The sequence below is a fragment of the Zootoca vivipara genome, chromosome 10 (genome assembly GCF_965207765.1).
Source record: "Zootoca vivipara chromosome 10, rZooViv2.hap1.1, whole genome shotgun sequence".
Taxonomy (NCBI): Eukaryota; Metazoa; Chordata; class Lepidosauria; order Squamata; family Lacertidae; genus Zootoca; species Zootoca vivipara.
This window is the reverse complement of record NC_142593.1, coordinates 35,528,531-35,548,050: the sequence shown is the minus strand read 5'-3', so window position 1 is coordinate 35,548,050 and position 19,520 is coordinate 35,528,531. Positions and strand designations below refer to the sequence as shown.

At 42.4% G+C, this 19,520-nt stretch overlaps 2 protein-coding genes across 5 annotated transcripts in view; one reads left to right on the top strand and one right to left on the bottom strand.

The window, feature by feature from the left end:
• Window positions 1-215: 215 nt before the first annotated feature.
• Window positions 216-17,365, bottom strand: LOC118076698 (betaine--homocysteine S-methyltransferase 1). Its single transcript, XM_035099569.3, has 8 exons — window positions 17,242-17,365; window positions 12,687-12,819; window positions 9,870-9,988; window positions 7,841-8,032; window positions 6,672-6,819; window positions 5,149-5,331; window positions 3,891-4,119; window positions 216-2,116 (listed from the first exon to the last, which is right to left on the bottom strand). Exons 1-8 carry the CDS (start codon window positions 17,275-17,277, stop codon window positions 1,924-1,926), a joined length of 1,233 nt encoding a protein of 410 aa, XP_034955460.1. The 5' UTR covers window positions 17,278-17,365; the 3' UTR covers window positions 216-1,923.
• Window positions 17,366-18,434: 1,069 nt separating this feature from the next.
• Window positions 18,435-19,520, top strand: part of DMGDH (dimethylglycine dehydrogenase) — a 48,513-nt gene continuing 47,427 nt past the window's right edge. The window contains exon 1 of one of the 4 annotated variants that reach the window (XM_035099565.3): window positions 18,435-18,689. In XM_035099565.3, coding sequence (XP_034955456.1) covers window positions 18,583-18,689 — 107 coding nt within the window. In that variant the 5' untranslated portion in view covers window positions 18,435-18,582. Of the gene's footprint in view, window positions 18,693-19,520 lie in introns of all 4 variants that reach the window. The other 3 variants (XM_035099567.3, XM_035099563.3, XM_035099568.3) reach the window with 3 other exon arrangements.

The window sequence follows — 19,520 nt, the reverse complement described above, 5'->3', positions numbered from 1 at the left end:
GATTGATACTGCCTTTTTTTATGTGTATGCACAATTGCAAAGGAGTTCTATAATGTGTCATGGAGAAGAAAGGTGGCAGGGCAAACATATTCAGGAAGAATATTCTGTTCCAAACGAAGCATGTTAAAACATTGTGTTAGGGTACCTTTATTCATTTTTCTTAACAGTGCAAGCTTTAAATATAATTTCACTCTCAAAACAGCAAGACATTAGGGTAATTTGTAAATCTTTATTGGTATTAATACAGAACATTGCTCTTAGATATAAAAGAACTGAATGATGTCACATATAGGCCAATCCCCTCAGTATATAGCAGATATTAGTCATCTACCGGTATTTAGCTACATCAGGCAAGTTGAGGCAAGCACCTTAAGTGGCAGGAACCACAGGGGGCAGCAGATTCCAATGTAGATATTTATTTCCCCCCTTGTTCCTGATGTATATCTTCACTCACCCCTTTTTCCCTGGCAGGGAGGGTGGCGCCATTTTGTGGTTTGCCTCAGGTGCCAAAATGTCTCTGGCCGGCCCTGAAGATTTTCAGTCCTTAAGGTTTTAACATGTGACCTTAGTTTCAGTGAGCAATGGAGATTTCTCTTTTTAAAAGCGGGTACCAAAGCCCTCATACGAGATTAGATATAAGATTATTTCAACTACTTGATCAGGAGCACTAGCGCAGTATATTGGAATGGATCAATCATGCCGAGTGGTGAAAGGCATTGTGATCAGCTTCCACAGATGCTTCATTGTGAAGTGGACCTAAATATCTGCATAGTTTTAGAGTGGTACCCAGTGGCAACTATCTATTGACGGAAGGAATTGGTCAACAAAACAGGGAGGGATTTCTTTTGTCCATTTCCCCTTCCTGCATAGCACCTCACAAAACCCATAGTATATTGAGGGGCATAAATCTGCTCTGAGGGGACCCCCCCAAACCCTTGAGGCAGATATAGAGAGGGCATGGAATTTAGGGGTCATTGAAATGGCCTCCTCCCCATTCCACTGGTGGATTCTTTCAGTACCATCACTTTTGGATACCACCCACAGTCTGGAAAGCTCAGCAGCTCAGGAGGAAACTTCAGTCATGATCTATATATAAGACTTCTTGCTAATTTGTAATGGAAAAGCCAAGTGGATTTCATGCATTTCTAGAAGTTACATGTTTGGATTTCACATGGAGAAAAGAGTTTTATATTCTTGTATCTTCTTTACATTTTCCTGTTTCTGATTGGAACTATAAATAACCCTTTTTTATAAACTTTTTTTTTTGAATGCTGAATAAATTTTTGCTTAATTTGATCTCCTGTAATATGCATTTAGAGATCGCAATGCCATCTCAAGCCTGGGAGAATAAAACCAACAACTATTTTGAAAATAGTCTGCTGTTTATCAGAAGTATTTTATTTTTAAAAATTATATAAATTATTCCTATCCTGAGAAAAATATATTTTTCCAAAATAAGTATTCATCTGTTTTAGCTTTCATAAAGAGTGCTGTGCTTATGGGGGGGGGACATTAGATAAAACTTCTCCATCTAAGATAATGGGCACAATCCATATAAAGTTCCAATTAACGCAAGTTATTTGGTGAAATCCTAAGCACATTTACTAGGAAGGAAATTCTGTTAAATGCAGTGAGTCTTAATTTTGAGAAAAGTTGCTTAGGATTGGACTATTTTACATGTAAGCATTAGATCCCTATTATTTCAATAGGATTAGAGGATGAACATGCTCTGAATTGTGTGTACTGCAAATACGTTGGAGTATTCAATAAAAGTGCAGCATATAGCACAGGTGCATTTTCATTTTTAAAAAGTGTTTTGAGATTTATTATACTTCCAACTAATAAATTCTGTCTGATCTTTCCATTGAGTTGTCAATTATACAGTGACATGCTTGTTTTTGCATAGACAAAATTGCTAATAATCTATGCTACAGTGCTGGGTTTGAATTTCTGTCTTTTGAAGAGTTCTTTCTGCTGTTGTTCAGATGTTGCTTCTTTCTGCTGTATCAACTCAGCATCCCCTTTGGTCACCCCCCAGGCATCTGGCTTTGACAGCGAGGGGCAATATGGTCTTCCTGAAGCAGGCAATAGATTCTCCCAGTACTCCTTCCTAGCCCTAGGTTAAAAAAAGGGACAAATCCTAGTCAATATATTTTTAAGCAAAGAGGGATACCAGTACGAGATATTTCACAAAATATTTTAGCATGTAAATCAACAGATTGTCATGGAATAATTTGGGTTGTAAACCTAACAGTGCAAAGGATTGTTTTAATAACTCAACTGATGGTGTTCTACTTTTAACTTTGGCTCACTATGATGACTCTGATTTTACATACCCATGAAAAAGAGGACCTGTCCTGGAAAAAGAGGACATGTGGCAACCCTAGCGATGGACTTGCCAGAGGGATCAATAGTGTAAGCCCAGACACTGAGATCCAGCACCAAGGGCCTCACACACATAAGGGGGCACATCAGCATTGGTAGTGCTGTATTGCTGCTAATTCTCCCCACCCCACCTCTCCAAGGATATTGAGACATAAAACGCTAACATATCACTTCTGAAATACAGGTGCTTTTGAAAAGGTTATATGCATATTTACTAGTTTCTTTTCCTGCTAAGGCCAGGACAAAAATAACACTGAGATATATAATACAGTGAAAAGGGGGAGGGGGCACAAATGAACTTTGTAGCCCCAGGGATATGGATAGTAGGTTTCCAGAAATCTTGACTATAGTTTTAAACATTGTTGAATGTTCAAAGGCAACCTATATAATGATTGCAATGTAAGAAGTTTAAATGAGGTTTCAGGACCTCAGACAACCTTCACAATCATGCTCCAAATAATTGCTGAACTTTTCTGTGGCCCTCTGGCTTAGCTGCAACAAAAAGGAGGGCAATACCACACAATAACAAAAGAATCCCCAACATTTTGTGTCAGGGAGGAAGAATATTTGGAAATCTAAGAAACTGTTATGAGCACCACAAAATACCCATTTCACAGAATGAAAGCGGTGATGCTCAGAACTGCCCCCACCCCTGAAAAACTATATCCCCAGGGGCCCAGGCAACATATCTACATACAGCTCGAAACAAAGAAAACACAGATCCCCCCCAAAAAAGAGAAACCCCTGGCCTGAAATAAAACCCTCACAGGTTTTTTAATTTAAAAATTGGTAGGGACAGAGGGCCTTGATGGGGAATGCATCGGGCGCCCAAGAAGTAGTATGAACAGAACAAGTTTATTATGAAATAATAATAATATAAAAATTTATTATTTATACCCCACCTATCTGGCTGGGTTTCCCCAGCCACTCTGGGGGGCTTCCAACAGAAGTATTAAAATACAATAATCTATTAAAGCTTCCCTAAACAGGGCTGCCTTCAGATGCCCTCTAAAAGTCTGGTACCATAGTTGTTTTGCTAAATGTTGATTTCTAAATGTCCCAACATGTTTGGAGCATTAGGGGAAACTACACAACACACAAACTAAGAAGTTAGTATTCTGATTGAATTCAGTCTCTCTAGCTTTACTGTACATAGCAAATGCTGCCAACCTAACATGAAAGGAACAACATTTGTATCAGGAAATCTGAATGAAACTTGACTGTACAATGGTTGAATAACAGGTACTCTAGTAAACTAGAGGGTATTTAACTCAGTCACTCTATTGATCTAAATGCACATGTTTAGTAATATCCTGCATCCATTACTTCCATCTTGGTGTTTAGGTCTATAAAATTACTGTTCAAAACTGCTTGTGCGCATCGTTTTGTACCATGACATAGAGTTCTACTACTACCAAGTAATTTGCTATATGAGGCGATGCATTTCTGAAAAAGGAATATATATAGTGGGCTATTTTAGTATCAGAGTTAAAAATATACTTTACCTTGCTCTGACCCATGGTTTGGTATGCATGCTCAATTCGCTCCCCCAGCTGCCATGTTTTTCAGAGGCTTGTGGTAAAAATCCTCTTTCAGGGGCCAGCTCCTCTGCAATTGCTCTGATGTGATATGGTTCAAACCCACAGCACCCTCCAATATATCGAACCCCCAAATTATAGGCCTCTCTTGCATATTTGTGAACATCCCATCTGGATAGAATTCTTGGCTCCAAAGCTGTAATGAAATGTAATTACTTTAACTTCACTATTATCTGAATATTTGGTGATAAAAATCTGTGCAAAACACTACCATTGTCATCCAAATGTTTTTACAAAATATGTTTGTTTTCTTTAGACAGCACTAACCAGCACAGACAATTGTGTATTTTCCATAAGGCAAAGCCAATCTCAATAGCCACTCTTGGGGAACAAGTTTTCAGTTTCCAAATGGACTTTTCTTAGGTAGGGCTCCCTATTCCACAAAGTGATCTAAACAATTTTTTCAGCACTCTTTTCTAGTTCCAAGAATTACCTACATGTTTTCCCAACCAAATGGAATAGAATCAGATCATCTGATGAACAAGGAGGTTCAAATATTTCTAATCCCCTTTTTAATCCCCTTTAAACCTTGCAGCATGCAAGGTGGAAAGCTTTAAGCATACTGAGATGGGGATGAAAATCAGTAGCTTTCTCCTGCTCCTTAGACGATATTTGCTGATCATTTGGGAAGCATATGCTCAATTTCATCCCAGTCCCAGCACGAACATCAAGCCCAGCCCTATAACAGGATGAAAACAACACCCCCTCAGCTGATCTGCATGGTAACTGGCCCTGTCTACTTTTGGGCTCTGCCCACATATGAAGTGTGACCCCCCCCCCAATAGCTTTTTTGCTGAGTAATGTAGTATGTGGTCTGAAAAATGGTTCCTGTTCCTGCTATAGATGTTTACTTGGCGGCAATCTTTGGGTTTAAAATTTTAGACTCTGACCCTACTGTTTTATTGTTGTATTTTATAATTAATCTAATTGAGTATAAATCACTCTTGAAATATGTACAGAATATTTAAAAATAATAATAAATACATTTTATACAATGCAACATGGCTTCAGTTCCAGACCAACTGTATGCTTTTGAAGGCAACTGGGGCTATTTCCAGTACATGTACTGGATATTTGATGTATGCTGTATACTCCTGTTTGATGTATAAGCGCTATTTTTCTCGCAGCTTCACACTAAGAACAGCAGCAACAACAAAAGTCTTACCAAAAGGAAATTCTGGTAGATCAATGAACCCCTGCTTCCCACAGTCCGGAGTATGAAAAGCAAGCGGCTGTGACATCAGGTGTGCTTTTAGTTTAGCAGCTGCCAAGCCCTCCTTCATGAGTTTCAGAGTCTTGAGGGAAGTAGCTGGATCAAAATGGCAGTTTACTCCAACAATAGAAGCACCTAAAGAATAAGAAGTGAAGTGTTTCATAATGTCTTTCAATTCAATGTTTTTAAAACTAATGTGATCTGTGTATAAAGGGACCCCTGACCATTAGGTCCAGTCGTGACCGACTCTGGGGTTGTGGCGCTCATCTCGCATTATTGGCCGAGGGAGCCGGCATACAGCTTCCGGGTCATGTGGCCAGCATGACAAAGCAGCTTCTGGTGAACCAGAGCAGCACACGGAAATGCCGTTTACCTTCCCACTGTAACGGTACCTATTTATCTACTTGCACTTTGACTTGCTTTCGAACTGCTAGGTTGGCAGGAGCAGGGACCGAGCAATGGGAGCTCACCCTGTCGCGGGGATTCAAACCAGCGATCTTCTGATCGGCAAGGCCTAGGCTCTGTGGTTTAACCCAGAGCGCCACCCTTTTTGATGTGATGGGGTTTTTTGGAACTGCATTTTAAATATGCATGTATGGAAACAGACATAAATATCCAAGTACTTATTGTCTTTGAAATTCTGGGAGTGTCATATTAAAGTATGAGATCCATGCCTTGCAGGGCTGGGCTGAATGTACTCTAGACCTGGAGTGGGCAGACTTCAAGCTTGAGGGATTTGCTAAGTTCCCACCCAAAGACCACAAACTGGCATCACATGCAAAATACTAGCTTAGAAAGGGAGGTAAATGTATACTTAGAATTAAAGGGCAGGAGGTACCTCTTAGTGATACCTCCCAGCCCAGAAATGTGTGTGTGTGTGTGTTTGTGTCTGTGTGTGTTTTGCTCACAGTCCTTTCACACAAAAACCCATTCCTGATTCCTCCCATCCAAAGCTTATTCATTTTAGCTGCCTGATTTAAGTGTGGGATTGCTGGTATTGTAAAGCAACCAAGTATGGGTGTGGGTTACAAACTTCAAGTATTTTGTGCCAGGATTTGCATCTCGTGCACCTTTTAAGAAAGAATCAAGACATTGATAGCTGTTCCCCACTTGCCTGTGGATGGCACCACTTACCTGTTTTTCTGTGCTACAATAGCTAAAGTGGACGATAGGATCATTTGTAAAGCACTTGTTAAAATGCCGTTTTTACTTTGAGCCTTAATAAACAAAGAAAATTTAAAATAAAAAGTAGAACTATTTGACTAATTGGTCCATTAGGGAGAATGAGGCAATGCTCCTCCCACCCCAAAAGCTGGGTCCACTATGATCCAACAGGGCTTCCTTTTACCTTCTCCCTTATCCAGTATTTTCCTACTCAGACATGTACCTTCTTTTGCTGAGCTTCTTTCATCTCCTTCCATATTGCTAATATTTTAACTTGTCTCACGATGGATATGTGAAAAATAGAATCTTACCAGCATTTACAAGTTTGACAGCACATTCTCCAGGTAATATGCCATGCATATCTCCTTCTGGACCAATACAAAGAGTTGCTGCAACTGGCACGCCAGCTTCCTTTAAGGTTTCAACTGCCCACACAGCTTCTTCAACATGTTCAAAATACTAAAAAGAGATGAAAGGAGTAGGAAAAAAAGGGGGGGAGAGAGTTCAGAGCATAATACTACCTTTTGTGTGAAAATGCGACAAAAACAAACAGAAGACTAAAAGAAAAAGTACAATTAAACTTGGGGTACAATGCAAAAACCCCACCTCCTGAGAAAAGGGCTTTGTGGAAGGTCAGAGCCATCGTTGCATCTGCCCCATATCTACGCATGGTGGCTGTGGTGAAATGGAGGTGGACTACAATTAGCCCTGATCACTGCCCCAGCTCTGGACTGGCACTGTGATTGACTCCGAACGGGGCCTGATGCTTAGCTCTGCTCCCTCCCCACCTTTGGAATGCTCTATATTTCAAGGTTTTCTGCTGCCCTCCCCTGGCAAGAAGAATACCACCAGTGGGCCACTCACCTACATGTTCAGATGGGCGCCACCTTTGCTGAAGCCAGTGCTTCGCCTTCCCAGCCCAGCGGAGAGGGAAATGGGGATCCCTGTTATTTTCTAAATATTCAAAACTTTCCCTCCAAAAATGGCATTTGCTGAGTATCTTTCGTCATATACTAAACTCCTTTGTACCTCAGGGTATCTGTTTAAAGGTTCTACCAACCTATTCACTGAGCATCTATCCTGATTTGTTCATGTAACTTTTATGTGGAGGCTATGAGATATATATCAGTTTATTGAGCATTCATTCTCTTTTGTTTGTATAGAGGCTAGGCCCAAGTCATTGTTATCCCACACCTTCCAGCATTGGGGGCACAAATTTCTGAGGGGGTGCCCTGACTCTGCCCCCAATTCTGGCTCTGGCACTCTTGGATGAAACAGATTTTCTAGATCCATTCCAACAGGGGTTTAGGCCTGATTTTGGCCTGCCTTGGTCACTCTTTCGGGGCAGGTGGGTTGCAAATCTGCAGAGCCCCGTTGTGCAAGCAGCTTTTCAATTCACACAAACTCCAGATACGAACCTATCACAAAAGCCGTTTACCTCATTATCACCACTTACTGTTTCCTTAGTGGTTGTATTTACCTCTGCAATTAAGAAGTCCACATTCTTTTTGGTAAAAACTTCTAGCTGCTTTCGAAAGATTGATTTAACTTCAGCTTCACTCTTGCTACTCAAGTATGAAGGGGTTTGGCTGACGCCTCCAGCCACCAAAGCATCCCCTTCTTGAGCCACTTCTTTCGCAATGTCACAGGCTGCTTCGTTTACTTTCTTGCCCTGATAATATGGAAATAACATTAGTACAGAGTTACACCATACACATACATACACTTTTATTGTAGGAAAAATGAATGCACGTTACATTTGTTGTCCAACTAAGATGTCTCACATTTTACCAATCATCACAGTACAATTTCATAAGGTGGTGGTTTTTATTAGTGGACAGCGTAAAGGATTTTACTGAGTGTGCTCCTGATCTAGCAGTGCGTTTCAGTTCCTGCAGCTTAAGGTTCTGAAAAGGGATCTTGGAGAAATGCAACCTACAACTTGCATGATTGATCACAGAATTATAGAGTTGGAAGGGACCTGGAAGATCATCTAATCCAACCCCCTGGAATGCAGGAATGGGTAATGGGATGATGAATGCTCAAAAGAGGATGTGATAGTAAGACCACTAGTAGGGGAGGGGGATCCCTGGAGACGGATTATTTATCTAATTATTGACTAGGCTCCCCATTTGGGGGCAAGTTGCTTCAGTATGTGGTGTGGTGGCACATCTCCAGACATTCCTGATTATCTGGTTCCATTTCAATCTGCTTTCTTTCATGGATTCATAAGCTGCCTCAGGTTTCCCTAGCTGACAATCAACACCAGGAGATGGAAGAGGAGGTGTGACCTTGTTAATTTTCTAGGGCTTCTCAGCAGCTGTCAATACTACTGTCCGTGGTCTTCTTTAGGAACACCTGTCTGGATTGAGAACTGGAATTTTCGTATTGCTGTGGCTCAGGGGTCCCCAGACTTACCGGGCTTTGGGCCGGTTCCCACCGCGCCGATCGCGCGGAGGGCGGGCGGGGGAGTGCGCGCCTGTGCGCATGCGCACGGACGCTTACTGGTGTGGCGGCACGCTTCCAGGTCGGAAAAAGCGCCGGAAATCGTTTGTGCGCATGCGTATGGGCCTCCCCCGCCCCGGAAGTGCACCAGAAATGACCTCTTCTGGGTCGGGAGAGGCCCATACGCATGCGCACAAAGGATTTTCGGTGCTTTTTTCCGACCTGGAAGAGCGCTGCGCGCCGTAAGAGCGGGCGGCGCCGGCGAGTGGCGGGGGTTGTCGTGGGCTGGATTGGGAGGCCAATTGGGCCGCATCCGGCCCCCGGGCCGTAGTCTGGGGACCCTGCTGTGGCTTCATTCCTCTCTACAGAAATTGCAGAATGCACAAAAAGTATACATTTTCTACAATAGAGACACAAAACTTTTATTCCTGAGTATTCTAAAGCTTTCTGCAGGGAACCAGGCAGAGGGCCTTCTCGGTAGTGGCGCCCGCCCTGTGGAACGCTCTCCCATCAGATGTCAAAGAGAAAAACAGCTACCAGATTTTTAGAAGACATCTGAAGGCAGCCCTGTTTAGGAAGGCTTTTAATGTTTAATCGATTATTTCATTTCATTTTTCTGTTGGAAGCCGCCCAGAGTGGCTAGGGAAACCCAGCCAGATGGGCGGGGTATAAATAATAAATTTATTATTATTAATTATTATTATTATTATTATTTCTAATATTAGAGACGCTGGGGAAAGTGTCACAATTAATTGAAAAAATTTAGCCCTTGTCAGCTCCTGTTTTCCACAGTATTAAACAACTTGAAAGTGCTTTGTGAGGAATAACTACAGTAAGAGTAACTAGCTTGCCTCTTTCATCTGACGGGTTGTCCCTGGTTTTTTTTTTGGAAGGTAATCCAGGTAGCATCTCTATCATGCCATTTCAGTATACTAAATCTTCATATATTTTATTTCTATTTGAATTTTTAAATTTAATGAATTAGGTCTTGCAAAGATGACCCATGTTTCTGCATTGTAACTCTGCTTGTCAATAATAATAAAAAAGCGGTTGAAACTACTCACAGAATGTTTATCAGCTACATAGTTCCCCCTGTTTTCTAATTTGTCATCACTGGCATAAAAGGTGAATGTCTGTAAAACATTTGATCCAGCCCTGAGGAATTCTCGATGCAGCTGACGAACTGCAAAATGTTTAAACAAAATGAAGAGTCAGATATAATGTTAATATTGTGGCAGCAGCTCCTTTCACATGGTATTGCCTTATCGTGTTCCATTTTTTGACCTATCACATAGTGATTCGCTTCATTTTTAACTGAGTTGTTATACTGTTAAAAAGAAACACTCCCGTTGATTTATTAATAAAGGGTATACATATTTAATCAATTAAAAATCTGCACATTAATTTCCCAACTTGCAATTGGTACATGATTGATGCAAAAGGCATCTGAGACTGTTAAACCATTTCACTGTAGGTCTGACAGCTGGACAAAATTGGATTTGAACCAGGAAGGTTTAAGGTTCCTCGCTATTGTAGAGGTATCTTGGGAAAGCAAAATCACTATCTCTCATCCTCTTTTTCCTGCCTGTAAAATAAGAACAATGTTGACTTGAGTGTTTTGAAAATCTCTGCAAATTAGAAGTATAAATAAATGGGATTCATATGATAATAACTGATGAAAGACTTCCAGGTAGATCTGAAGTTGCAATGAAAGGCATATTCTTTCCTTTCCTTAGAGCAATATCCAGTGTTATCCAAGCAGATTTCCCCTTCTTCTCTTTCCCTCTGCAGCCTCCCCCAAATTGCTCTAGACTAGGGTCCACAACCCTAGCAGTTTTAGTAGGCATGCAAGGAGCTGCATGAGGAGGAGAAGAGGAAGGGGAAGTCCTGTTGCATGGATAGAAGTCTGTTCTCCACTACTGGATATTGTCTTTAGCCAATTAAGCTATTTTTCCTTAGTCTACTGGTGCAATATGCAATAGCATTTTTAACAGGCAGTGTATCAAAAGAAGATTTTAAATGGGAAAATGTGCCACCCACAACTACAATGAATTTATAGAGACCATAGAACACAGATAGCCAATGCAGTGTCCTCCAGATCTTAATGGATCCCAACATCAACTGGCCATAGCATGACCAAAGGTCAAGGATGATTGAAGTTGTAGTCCAACAACTTCTGCAGGGTAATCATGTTGGTACCCCTGCAGTGCAGGATACTTAACGTACACAGGTAGGCCACTAATTATTTCTACTTGTCACCTCATTTAGGAAGCATTTTCTGCCACAATAAAAAGCACTTAATTCCAAGGAAATGTGTCTATAATTATGATGCCAGAATAGCTGTCTCAAATCCCACAGCAGTTACTGTGAAATAACTGGCACCATCCACACTCTAACCAAAGGCAAGAAAAACAGGCTCTATTTCTTCACTTCAAGGCTGTTGGGTTTCCTATCCAGTTTCAAGGTCACATCTGACACTACACTCTCTGTAACCCCTCCACCCCCCACCCCACATTTTGACCCATACAAATGTAATTTAAGAACGATTGAAGGTCACATCTATTTCACATTTCACACTTAGAACACTGTTTGCCTGACTGGTATGGGACTTTCGCAATACACCCCAGTTGTGAAATAGTTGTTTATTGCATTTTTAAAATATTGCCTTACTTTGAAGGAGTTGGAGTGATACATGGAAAATTGTAGTGGTGGACAGTAGTAGCAGCATCAGGCTTAATTTCACTCTTCCCATACTGTGGCAGGGACAGTTTTGTCTTTGAAGAGGTACAGGTTTTGCCAAATGATTTTGAACATAAAGCTACTACTGAAAATGGTACCAGAACACCTAGTATTTGACACCATCAGATACAAATAATGTGGTGGGGTACTACTGTTCACCTAACCTCCTGTTAGTTGCATCACTGCTGCTTACTAGGAGGTAGAGGGGTGAAGTGCTGGCAAAACCCAGTGCAAATGCAGAGGCAGTGCCCCTCCAATATCCCATTAGCGCATTTGCACTATAGCCACCATCCCCCTCCCAGTAAACACTGACAATGCAATGACTGGAGGTCAGGTGAGCAGTGCCGTCCCACCACACTGTCTGCTACTATAGAAGCAGAGGATAACCAAAAGACCAATCATTACATTAATATGGCTTTTTTGTGATTATCACAGTATTTGCTTTCATCCCCCTTGTCTTTGTAAATCCATGACCCTATCTTCAAAGACCTATAGATGCCTTCAGACACAGGATAACAAACAGTATAAATCCTTATTTTAAGGCAGCCCCAAAACTGCAAAAAATATAAAAAAGATTAATTACTGATATAATGGTTACAGGTAGGTAGCCGTGTTGGTCTGGATCGAAGTAAAATAAAAAAATTCCTTCAGTAGCACCTTAAAGACCAACTAAGTTTTTATTTTGGTATGAGCTTTCGTGTGCATGCACACTTCTTCAGATACCGCATGAAAAGGTGCTACTGAAGGAATTTTTTTATTTTACTGATATAATGTTAAAGCAATATTTCTGTAATAACCAGTTCAAAGTGTAATAAAATAAAAAAATCAGGTATAAATCAGAAAATGTGCCCATTAAAGAGCCCATTAAAATTTGTTGAATAGAACCAATTTTCATTGGCCTGTGCATTGGGCCAACAGCCCCTATTTAGCTAAAGTGGACTATGATTAAGTCCATTGAATGAAATGGGATGTGAACTAATTGCACCCGACTTATTCCACTGATTTCAAGGGGCATAAACCACAATCCTCTATAGCCTTACTCATTGTATTTAATGATGTTTACTCCCTAGAAACTTTGTTTAGGATCACAGCTTTTATCATAGCTTTATCAAGCATAGGGTCAACGTGCAGATTAAACTAACCTGCTTCTGGGTGTTCTAGTGCAGCTTCTGGAGTCCAAGGTCCAGCTTTTACATATCCCCTCTTTTCGAGAGCAATGACAAATCCTCCATCACCAATCACAATTTCTCCAGCATCTAGACGTTCAAGAATACCCTAGAAGAAGAAGAACAATAACTACTACATAGTGTTCATATGTTTTAAAATGTTCAGCTAAAATGTCTCCAAGCAACTTGTATCGGAAAACATATACATAAATACATTATATCATAGGGAGGAGAAAATAATAATAAAATACATTAACATTTCATACAACATATAAAGGTAAGCCGCTGCACTTAAATGATCCTCCTGGGGTGCAAGCCTGGGCAGTGTGTATGGAGGTCCTGGGATGTCTAGACAAGCCCCCACTTGTTGGTGTGGTCCAAAGGAAAGCAGAGCAATAAGTCTGATTCCAGCAGGGCAGCAGGAGTTACCAGAAGGAGGCGTACAAGGCACCATCCACTCATCTTAAGACTTCATAATGGATTTATGTAGGGTTTATTTCTTAGCCTTATCTTCTCCACAGGATATCACACAAGGCAGTGGAGGTTTAGGATCAGAGTTTTCGTTCTCTGAAAGTAAATGGGCTACTTTCCCAAGTTGATGAGCCCCATATGCCCCTAATTTGCCTCTACAGCAAATGCAGAAGCCGCCTTCTTGACCGTTGAGCCCGCTATTGATCATGTCCACTCAATCCACCACAGTCTGTCTTCGCTTGTAAGGGAAGTCCCTAACTTGCCAACGGTTTGAGACTCATTGGCTATCCTCATCTGGTTTAGCTTGCCAGTTGAAGCTGTTCCTGGGGTGTGGTCACTGTCGCATACTGACAGCTTCTAGGAGCCACAGATGAGAGCTGATATTTTCTGAAGAAACTTTGTAAGATTCCACTGTTGGATTGCCATGTAGAAAGCAGCTATCATCAACCATGCCAACACATCTGTCTTAAATCTCTCTCTGTGTTAGTTTTATATCATTCCCACTGATAAGAGAATGCTTGCCAGGAGGACTATGCCAAATTTATTACTCAACACTCTAAAACTCACACCAAGCCATTTTGCATCATTGCATTGCAATGCAAGACTGTTACAAAAGCCACTAAATTCACCAGTTGTGTGCTGGATTCACAGAGCACAATTTTTTAACTTGCAGTGGACTACTGTAGTTACTTTGAATCTGCACGAAAAAAAACTACAGGAAATATGTAAGGGTCACATTCAGCTTCCAGGAGGAAATTACCCATTCCTAATTTAAGAGGACTATTGAGACCCTTATAGGTCAAAGGAACACAATCTGCACCTTTCTTGGCACTTCATTATCACCAATGCACTTCTTGGAAATCCTCTAAAGAACCATTACAGCAGGCATCCCCAAACTGCAGCCCTCCAGATGTTTTGGCCTACAACTGCCAGTGGTCGGGGAAGATGGGAATTGTAGTCTAAAACATCTGGAGGGCCAAAGTTTGGGGGTGCCTGCATTACAGCAACTTCATATATATATTTATAAAAAATTATTTGTACAAAATATTTTACTACTTTGTCTATAGAAATGTTTCTGGTAGTTTCTGGTAGCCTAAAAGGAAAAACAATACTTGCATTCTGTAAAATATCTAGTCTGGAGGTGATTCTTACCACTGATAGCATTTATAGTATATCATACTAACACCTCTTAGGATGGTGACCAGGTAGACTTGAATCTATTTGTGCCCTATATTGGTTTTTATATCAAAGTCTCATCCATCTAGCTCAGAATTTTCTACACTGACTGGCAATGGTTTGCAGGATTTCAAGGAGGAGTCTTTCTTAGTCCCACTTGGATGTGATGAGGATAGAAGCTGGGGCCTTCTTCATGCAAAACACATGCTCCTATACTAAGCTATGCCCTTCCCTAGGACAACGTGTCATTTGGGGTTATTACTCCCGTATGTGCTTGATGGCAGATCCTGTTCAAAGTATTGTTTCCCCTTGAGTATGTAATGCTATTTATTAGGAAAAAGTTTGCTGACAATTGCCTGGGGTGCCATCTGAACAGCTCTTTTTGTGATCCCTCAGTCATAGTTAACTGAGGCGTTAGTGACAGCTGCCCTGTGTTTCTTTTCATAGCTGCAGTGACAGTTGCTGTTAAATCTCAGACTGACCTCTCCCTAAATGTCTGTGCCCCCCTTTTTATTAACTGCTTCACGATTTACAAGACCTGCTTCATAAAACTCTGCTTCTGAAGTGAAGACAGTGTGAACTGAGTCTAACAGTACACATGTTACACACTACACTTGCCCATATGTTATAGGAACGTATAATCTGGACGCTAACATTTTTTTAAACAAATCTGATACTGGTAGGCGATGCATTTCCCTATCACCACAAAGGTCACCCTTCTGTTAGGAAACAGCTGTTCTGGAATGGGGCACATTGCCTTTCTAGCTTAAGTAAAAGCTTTACAGAAGGTTCCACCAAATGCTTTGCAAGGTGTTGGTCACTCACATATGCAAATACATATAAAGACTTGCAGAAGAATAGTTCTCTGCTCTTCTCTTCTTCTTCTTCTCAACCCTTCGAATAAAGCTCTCAAAAAACCAACTATGTTATTGTCCGTTCTCTGCTACAGCAACATGACAGCGTCTTTCATTCTTAGTTCTATGCTTCTTTTTCTCCTTCACGCTCTGTGAGGCTTTTTGGGCAGCATGATTCCCAACACAGTCTTTCTAAATTTAAACAGTATCACAATATAATCTCCTGCCCAAGCATTGTTTACACTTCTCTTCATTTTCCATGCTTTGTATGCAAAAGGTGCCCAAATTTTCCACCGCATTCAAATATTTTTGTTCTTCTATCCATGACATTGCCCAGATTTACCTTTCTTTCTCCATTAACACTGCCAAAATCATGGCCAAGGAGCTGTTTATTGGTTGACTAATCCAATTGTTTATCTCTGTCTTTCTGAACACTATCTAGTATCATATGCTAGATTATCCATCTTCATAAAAGCTGTATTGATAAGATCAAATACAGTGGTACCTCACGTTACAAATGCTTCAGGTTACAGACTCCGCTAACCCAGAAATAGTACCTCGGGTTAAGAACTTTGCTTCAGGATGAGAACAGAAATCGTGCTCCAGCAGCACAGCGGCAGCAGGAGGCCCCATTAGCTAAAGTGGTGCTTCAGACTAAGAACAGTTTCAGATTAAGAACGGACCTTCGGAACGAATTAACTTCTTAACCAGAGGTTCCACTGTAATCTATTTCTTCAGGTTTCCCCCCAGATGTGACTTTCCTTCAAACATATAACTTCATAGCTATGCACACATACATACTCCATTCTCAAACAGGCGTATTATCCTTGGGTCTAATATTTAAGAGTACTTTTACCTCTCCTATTAGGTTTTAGTCATATACATGATCAAGCAACAGTAACACAAATATTTAAATTCCTTTGAAATCACACAGAGTAATGTTCATAAAAGCAATGAACAATGAGTCTTCTAGTGAAGCTTTCTAATGACAATGAAGATTCACACCTGCGGGACTGCAAATTTGCATATTCATGAAATAGGAAGTGACCCAACAATTCTGACTGATTACATTTTTATGCAGAATCCTGGCCAAAGCGTGTAAAAAGTGTATCTATCTAAATCAGTATCACATTCAGTTGTTCCAAATGCAGAAAACACACTTTGCTGTCATGCTGAACATTCCCATAGCGATGTGAATGATCAGATACACACACACACACACACACACACAGAGAGAGAGAGAGACATACAAAATGAATGAAATGTCCTGGGATATAAAAAAAATGGTCAGAACCAGGTGCTCCTGGCTTACACACTACAGCATCTAGGGCAACCTTTTTCAGCCATGGGCCAGTCCACTATCCCTCAGACCATGTGGTGGGCTGGACTATATATTTTTTTTGGGGGGGGGTGAACAAATTCCTATGCCCCACAAATAACCCAGAGATGCATTTTAAATAAAAGGACACATTCTACTCATGTAAAAACACACCAATTCCCAGACCGTCCGCGGGCCGGATTCAGAAGGCTATTGGGCCGCATCCAGCCCACAGGCCTTAGGTTGCCTACCCATGGTCTAGGGCAGCTGAGATAGTTAAGGGTGTAGACCAGTGGTTCCCAACCTTTTTTTGGCCATGCCCACCTAAGCATCTCTAAAATCCTGATCCCCCCTATATAATTCTTATTATTCGAAAAGCGAACTCCTATTCCACGGGTATAGACCAAGGTGTCTATTTCTACACCTCAACTCTTGGAGCAGACTTTCACCTTTAACCCTCTTGAAGCCCCCAGGGTCTGCCTATTAGCAAAGCCCCAAACGACCCCCCCTCTCGCTCACAACTTTTCTATTAAAGCACCGTTGATCTTTTTCTCGATGACGCCTTGCAGGAGATAATCGACCACCTCTTGCCCTAGCACTCCGAAGACAGAGAAATGTCTCTAAGCTTGACGGCTCTATTATAGGCTACCTCGGGGCTTCTCTTCGCAACCAAACCAAGCAAGCAAGAGCCCCAAGCAGCCGGCGGCTTTACCTTCTTGTTTTTCGGGGTCCCTCCAATAGGTGCCATGATCCGCCGCCCTGTCGATCCTGTCGGGAACTGCACTTTCCCTCCTCTGCCGCCGAGACAAACGCAGCGCGCCCCAGCAAAGAGGCTCAGAGAGCGCTGCAAACCGCTCGCGCGTTTTATATCCTTGGGAAGGGACGGCCGGAGGTGGGTGGATCCTGAGCTGGAAGTCGATTGGGGGAAAGAGGCGTCTCTATATAGCTGCGTTCGCCCGGGCAAGACCGTGCTCGGACTTGTTCCTTTCTGCGAAGGGCGAAAAGTAACGGGGCCTCGAGAACTCAAGCACCGGATAACCTCTCTCTCACTCTCGGAGCAGCAGCAGCAGCATTGTAGACTCACGGCTACTTAAACGCCCCATACATTTAAAGCGCCCCTTCGAGCATTTGGCAACTCATAGCTACCTATAAACAATTATTAGGGTGTTAAGTGCTAAGGGCACAGCATTTTGCCTCGCATGCAGGAGGTCCCAAGTTGGGGGGAACTCGTGACTGAAACCGTGTGCAGCCGCTGCCAGTCAGTGTGGACAATACTGAGCAAGATTTGGTGCGTGCGGCTCAGTATATGGCAGCTTCCTACGGGGCGGGAGGAAGCAATGCTTCAAATTCCCACGTAATTCCCCTCGCCTCCCTCAAGCGCCTAGTTCATGGATGCCACAAATGCATCATATTTTTCAGTGTGCTGTTCGAAGCTGGCTCCCAACGGCCATTTTCAGGATTTCGTATATACTTCCCAAGGTTTTGAGATCCCTCATTGCAGGAAGCAAGTCATTTTTTCCTAAACCCCGACCCAAATATTTATCGTTATTCTTTACTGGGTATAAAAACGTGGACCGCTTACAATGGGTGGGAGGGGGCGCAGGAGGAAAAGCACTTTTTAAAATACGAAAGAGTTGGTCTTAGGTTTGGGTGCGCCTCCACCGCGTCTCGCCTCCCCTCAGGGCGCCAACGAGGTTTTCTTCCTTCACTTCCCCTGAGCCCCAGTTCTTGTCTCCTCGCCCTGACACCTGCATCCCTAGCTCCCAAGAAGCCAGTTCGGCGGGGGGAACCCACCCAGCAACTGCTCAAAGGGAGAAATGTTTCAAGATAACAACACCACCCCCATAAGCTGCTCTTTCGCCTTCGAGGGGCGGACCTGGTTCCCTCCGCCGTGGGGATTGGCCGCGGAGTGAGCTCTGCCAACTGGAAAACGACGGCTCAGCCTGTCTGTCTTGTGGGGAGCAGCGGGAGCGGGGTGCACTTTGGGAAGGAAAGAGCCTCCGCTAGCCGAGCCACCATCTCCTGAGACAGACAGACAGAAAGAGAAGAAGCCATGCTCCGGGGAGCCCTGCGATGGCTCCCGCCAAAGCTGTGGGGCAGGGAGCCCGCCTGCTCGCTCCCTGCTCGGCCTTTTGCCTGCAGCCCGACGACCACTGAAAGGTGGTGAGTCCAGCTTCAGGCTCTTGCCTTCGCTTCTTGTCTAGCGTCGCTGGCCCGGTTACTCTCGAGTCTGGCCTCAAATAAAGGCTGATTCTGTGTGCATAGGCAGCTAAGCTCCGCTGTGGTGTTGGTGGCTGTGTAATTTGTCCCAGACCCGAGATTGGGAAGTTTTGGGTGCTCCTGACTTAAAAAGAGATGTTTTCCTATTTTGTGAAATTGGTCTGAGGCAGAGATACTTGGGGGGGGGGGTGTCCCGTTTTACATGCGTAAAATTATTAAAACATAGCAGGGTGTGAGGATGCGCTTAATTACACCTGAACAAATTTAATGTAGGTCCTGTGAGAAGTCAAATTAATATTTGGTTACATTTTTATTGCATTGTTCCTTCGCAGAGTTCAGGGTGGTAGTATCCTGTTGTTCCTTCATCTTCACAACAGAGAGAAGCTCGCCCCTTTATCACCTGGGAAGCTTTGTGGTTGAATAGGGATTGGAACCCAGGTCTTAATGTCCTAAGTCGTTTCTAAAAGGCTGCATATATTCCTGCTTGCCTTTGATCCATTCTTGGCATACTTATAACTCTACAAAATTGCCTTTTTCTCCTCTAACAGTGTCTGTGGAGGTGTTTTTGGGGTGCATTTGTATGCATCCTGTTGTAGCCCATACTCTGTAACTCCTATGCAGGTGTGAAATGTCTTTGCTAAAAAGGTAAATGCTTTCTCCGAAATCCTTGCATGTTGGTGACACTGAGGTGTCCCTCCCTCTCCCCATCCCACAACTATAACCTTTAGAGATCAACCAAAATTGAGAGAGGTCCATTCTGTGTCCATTCCC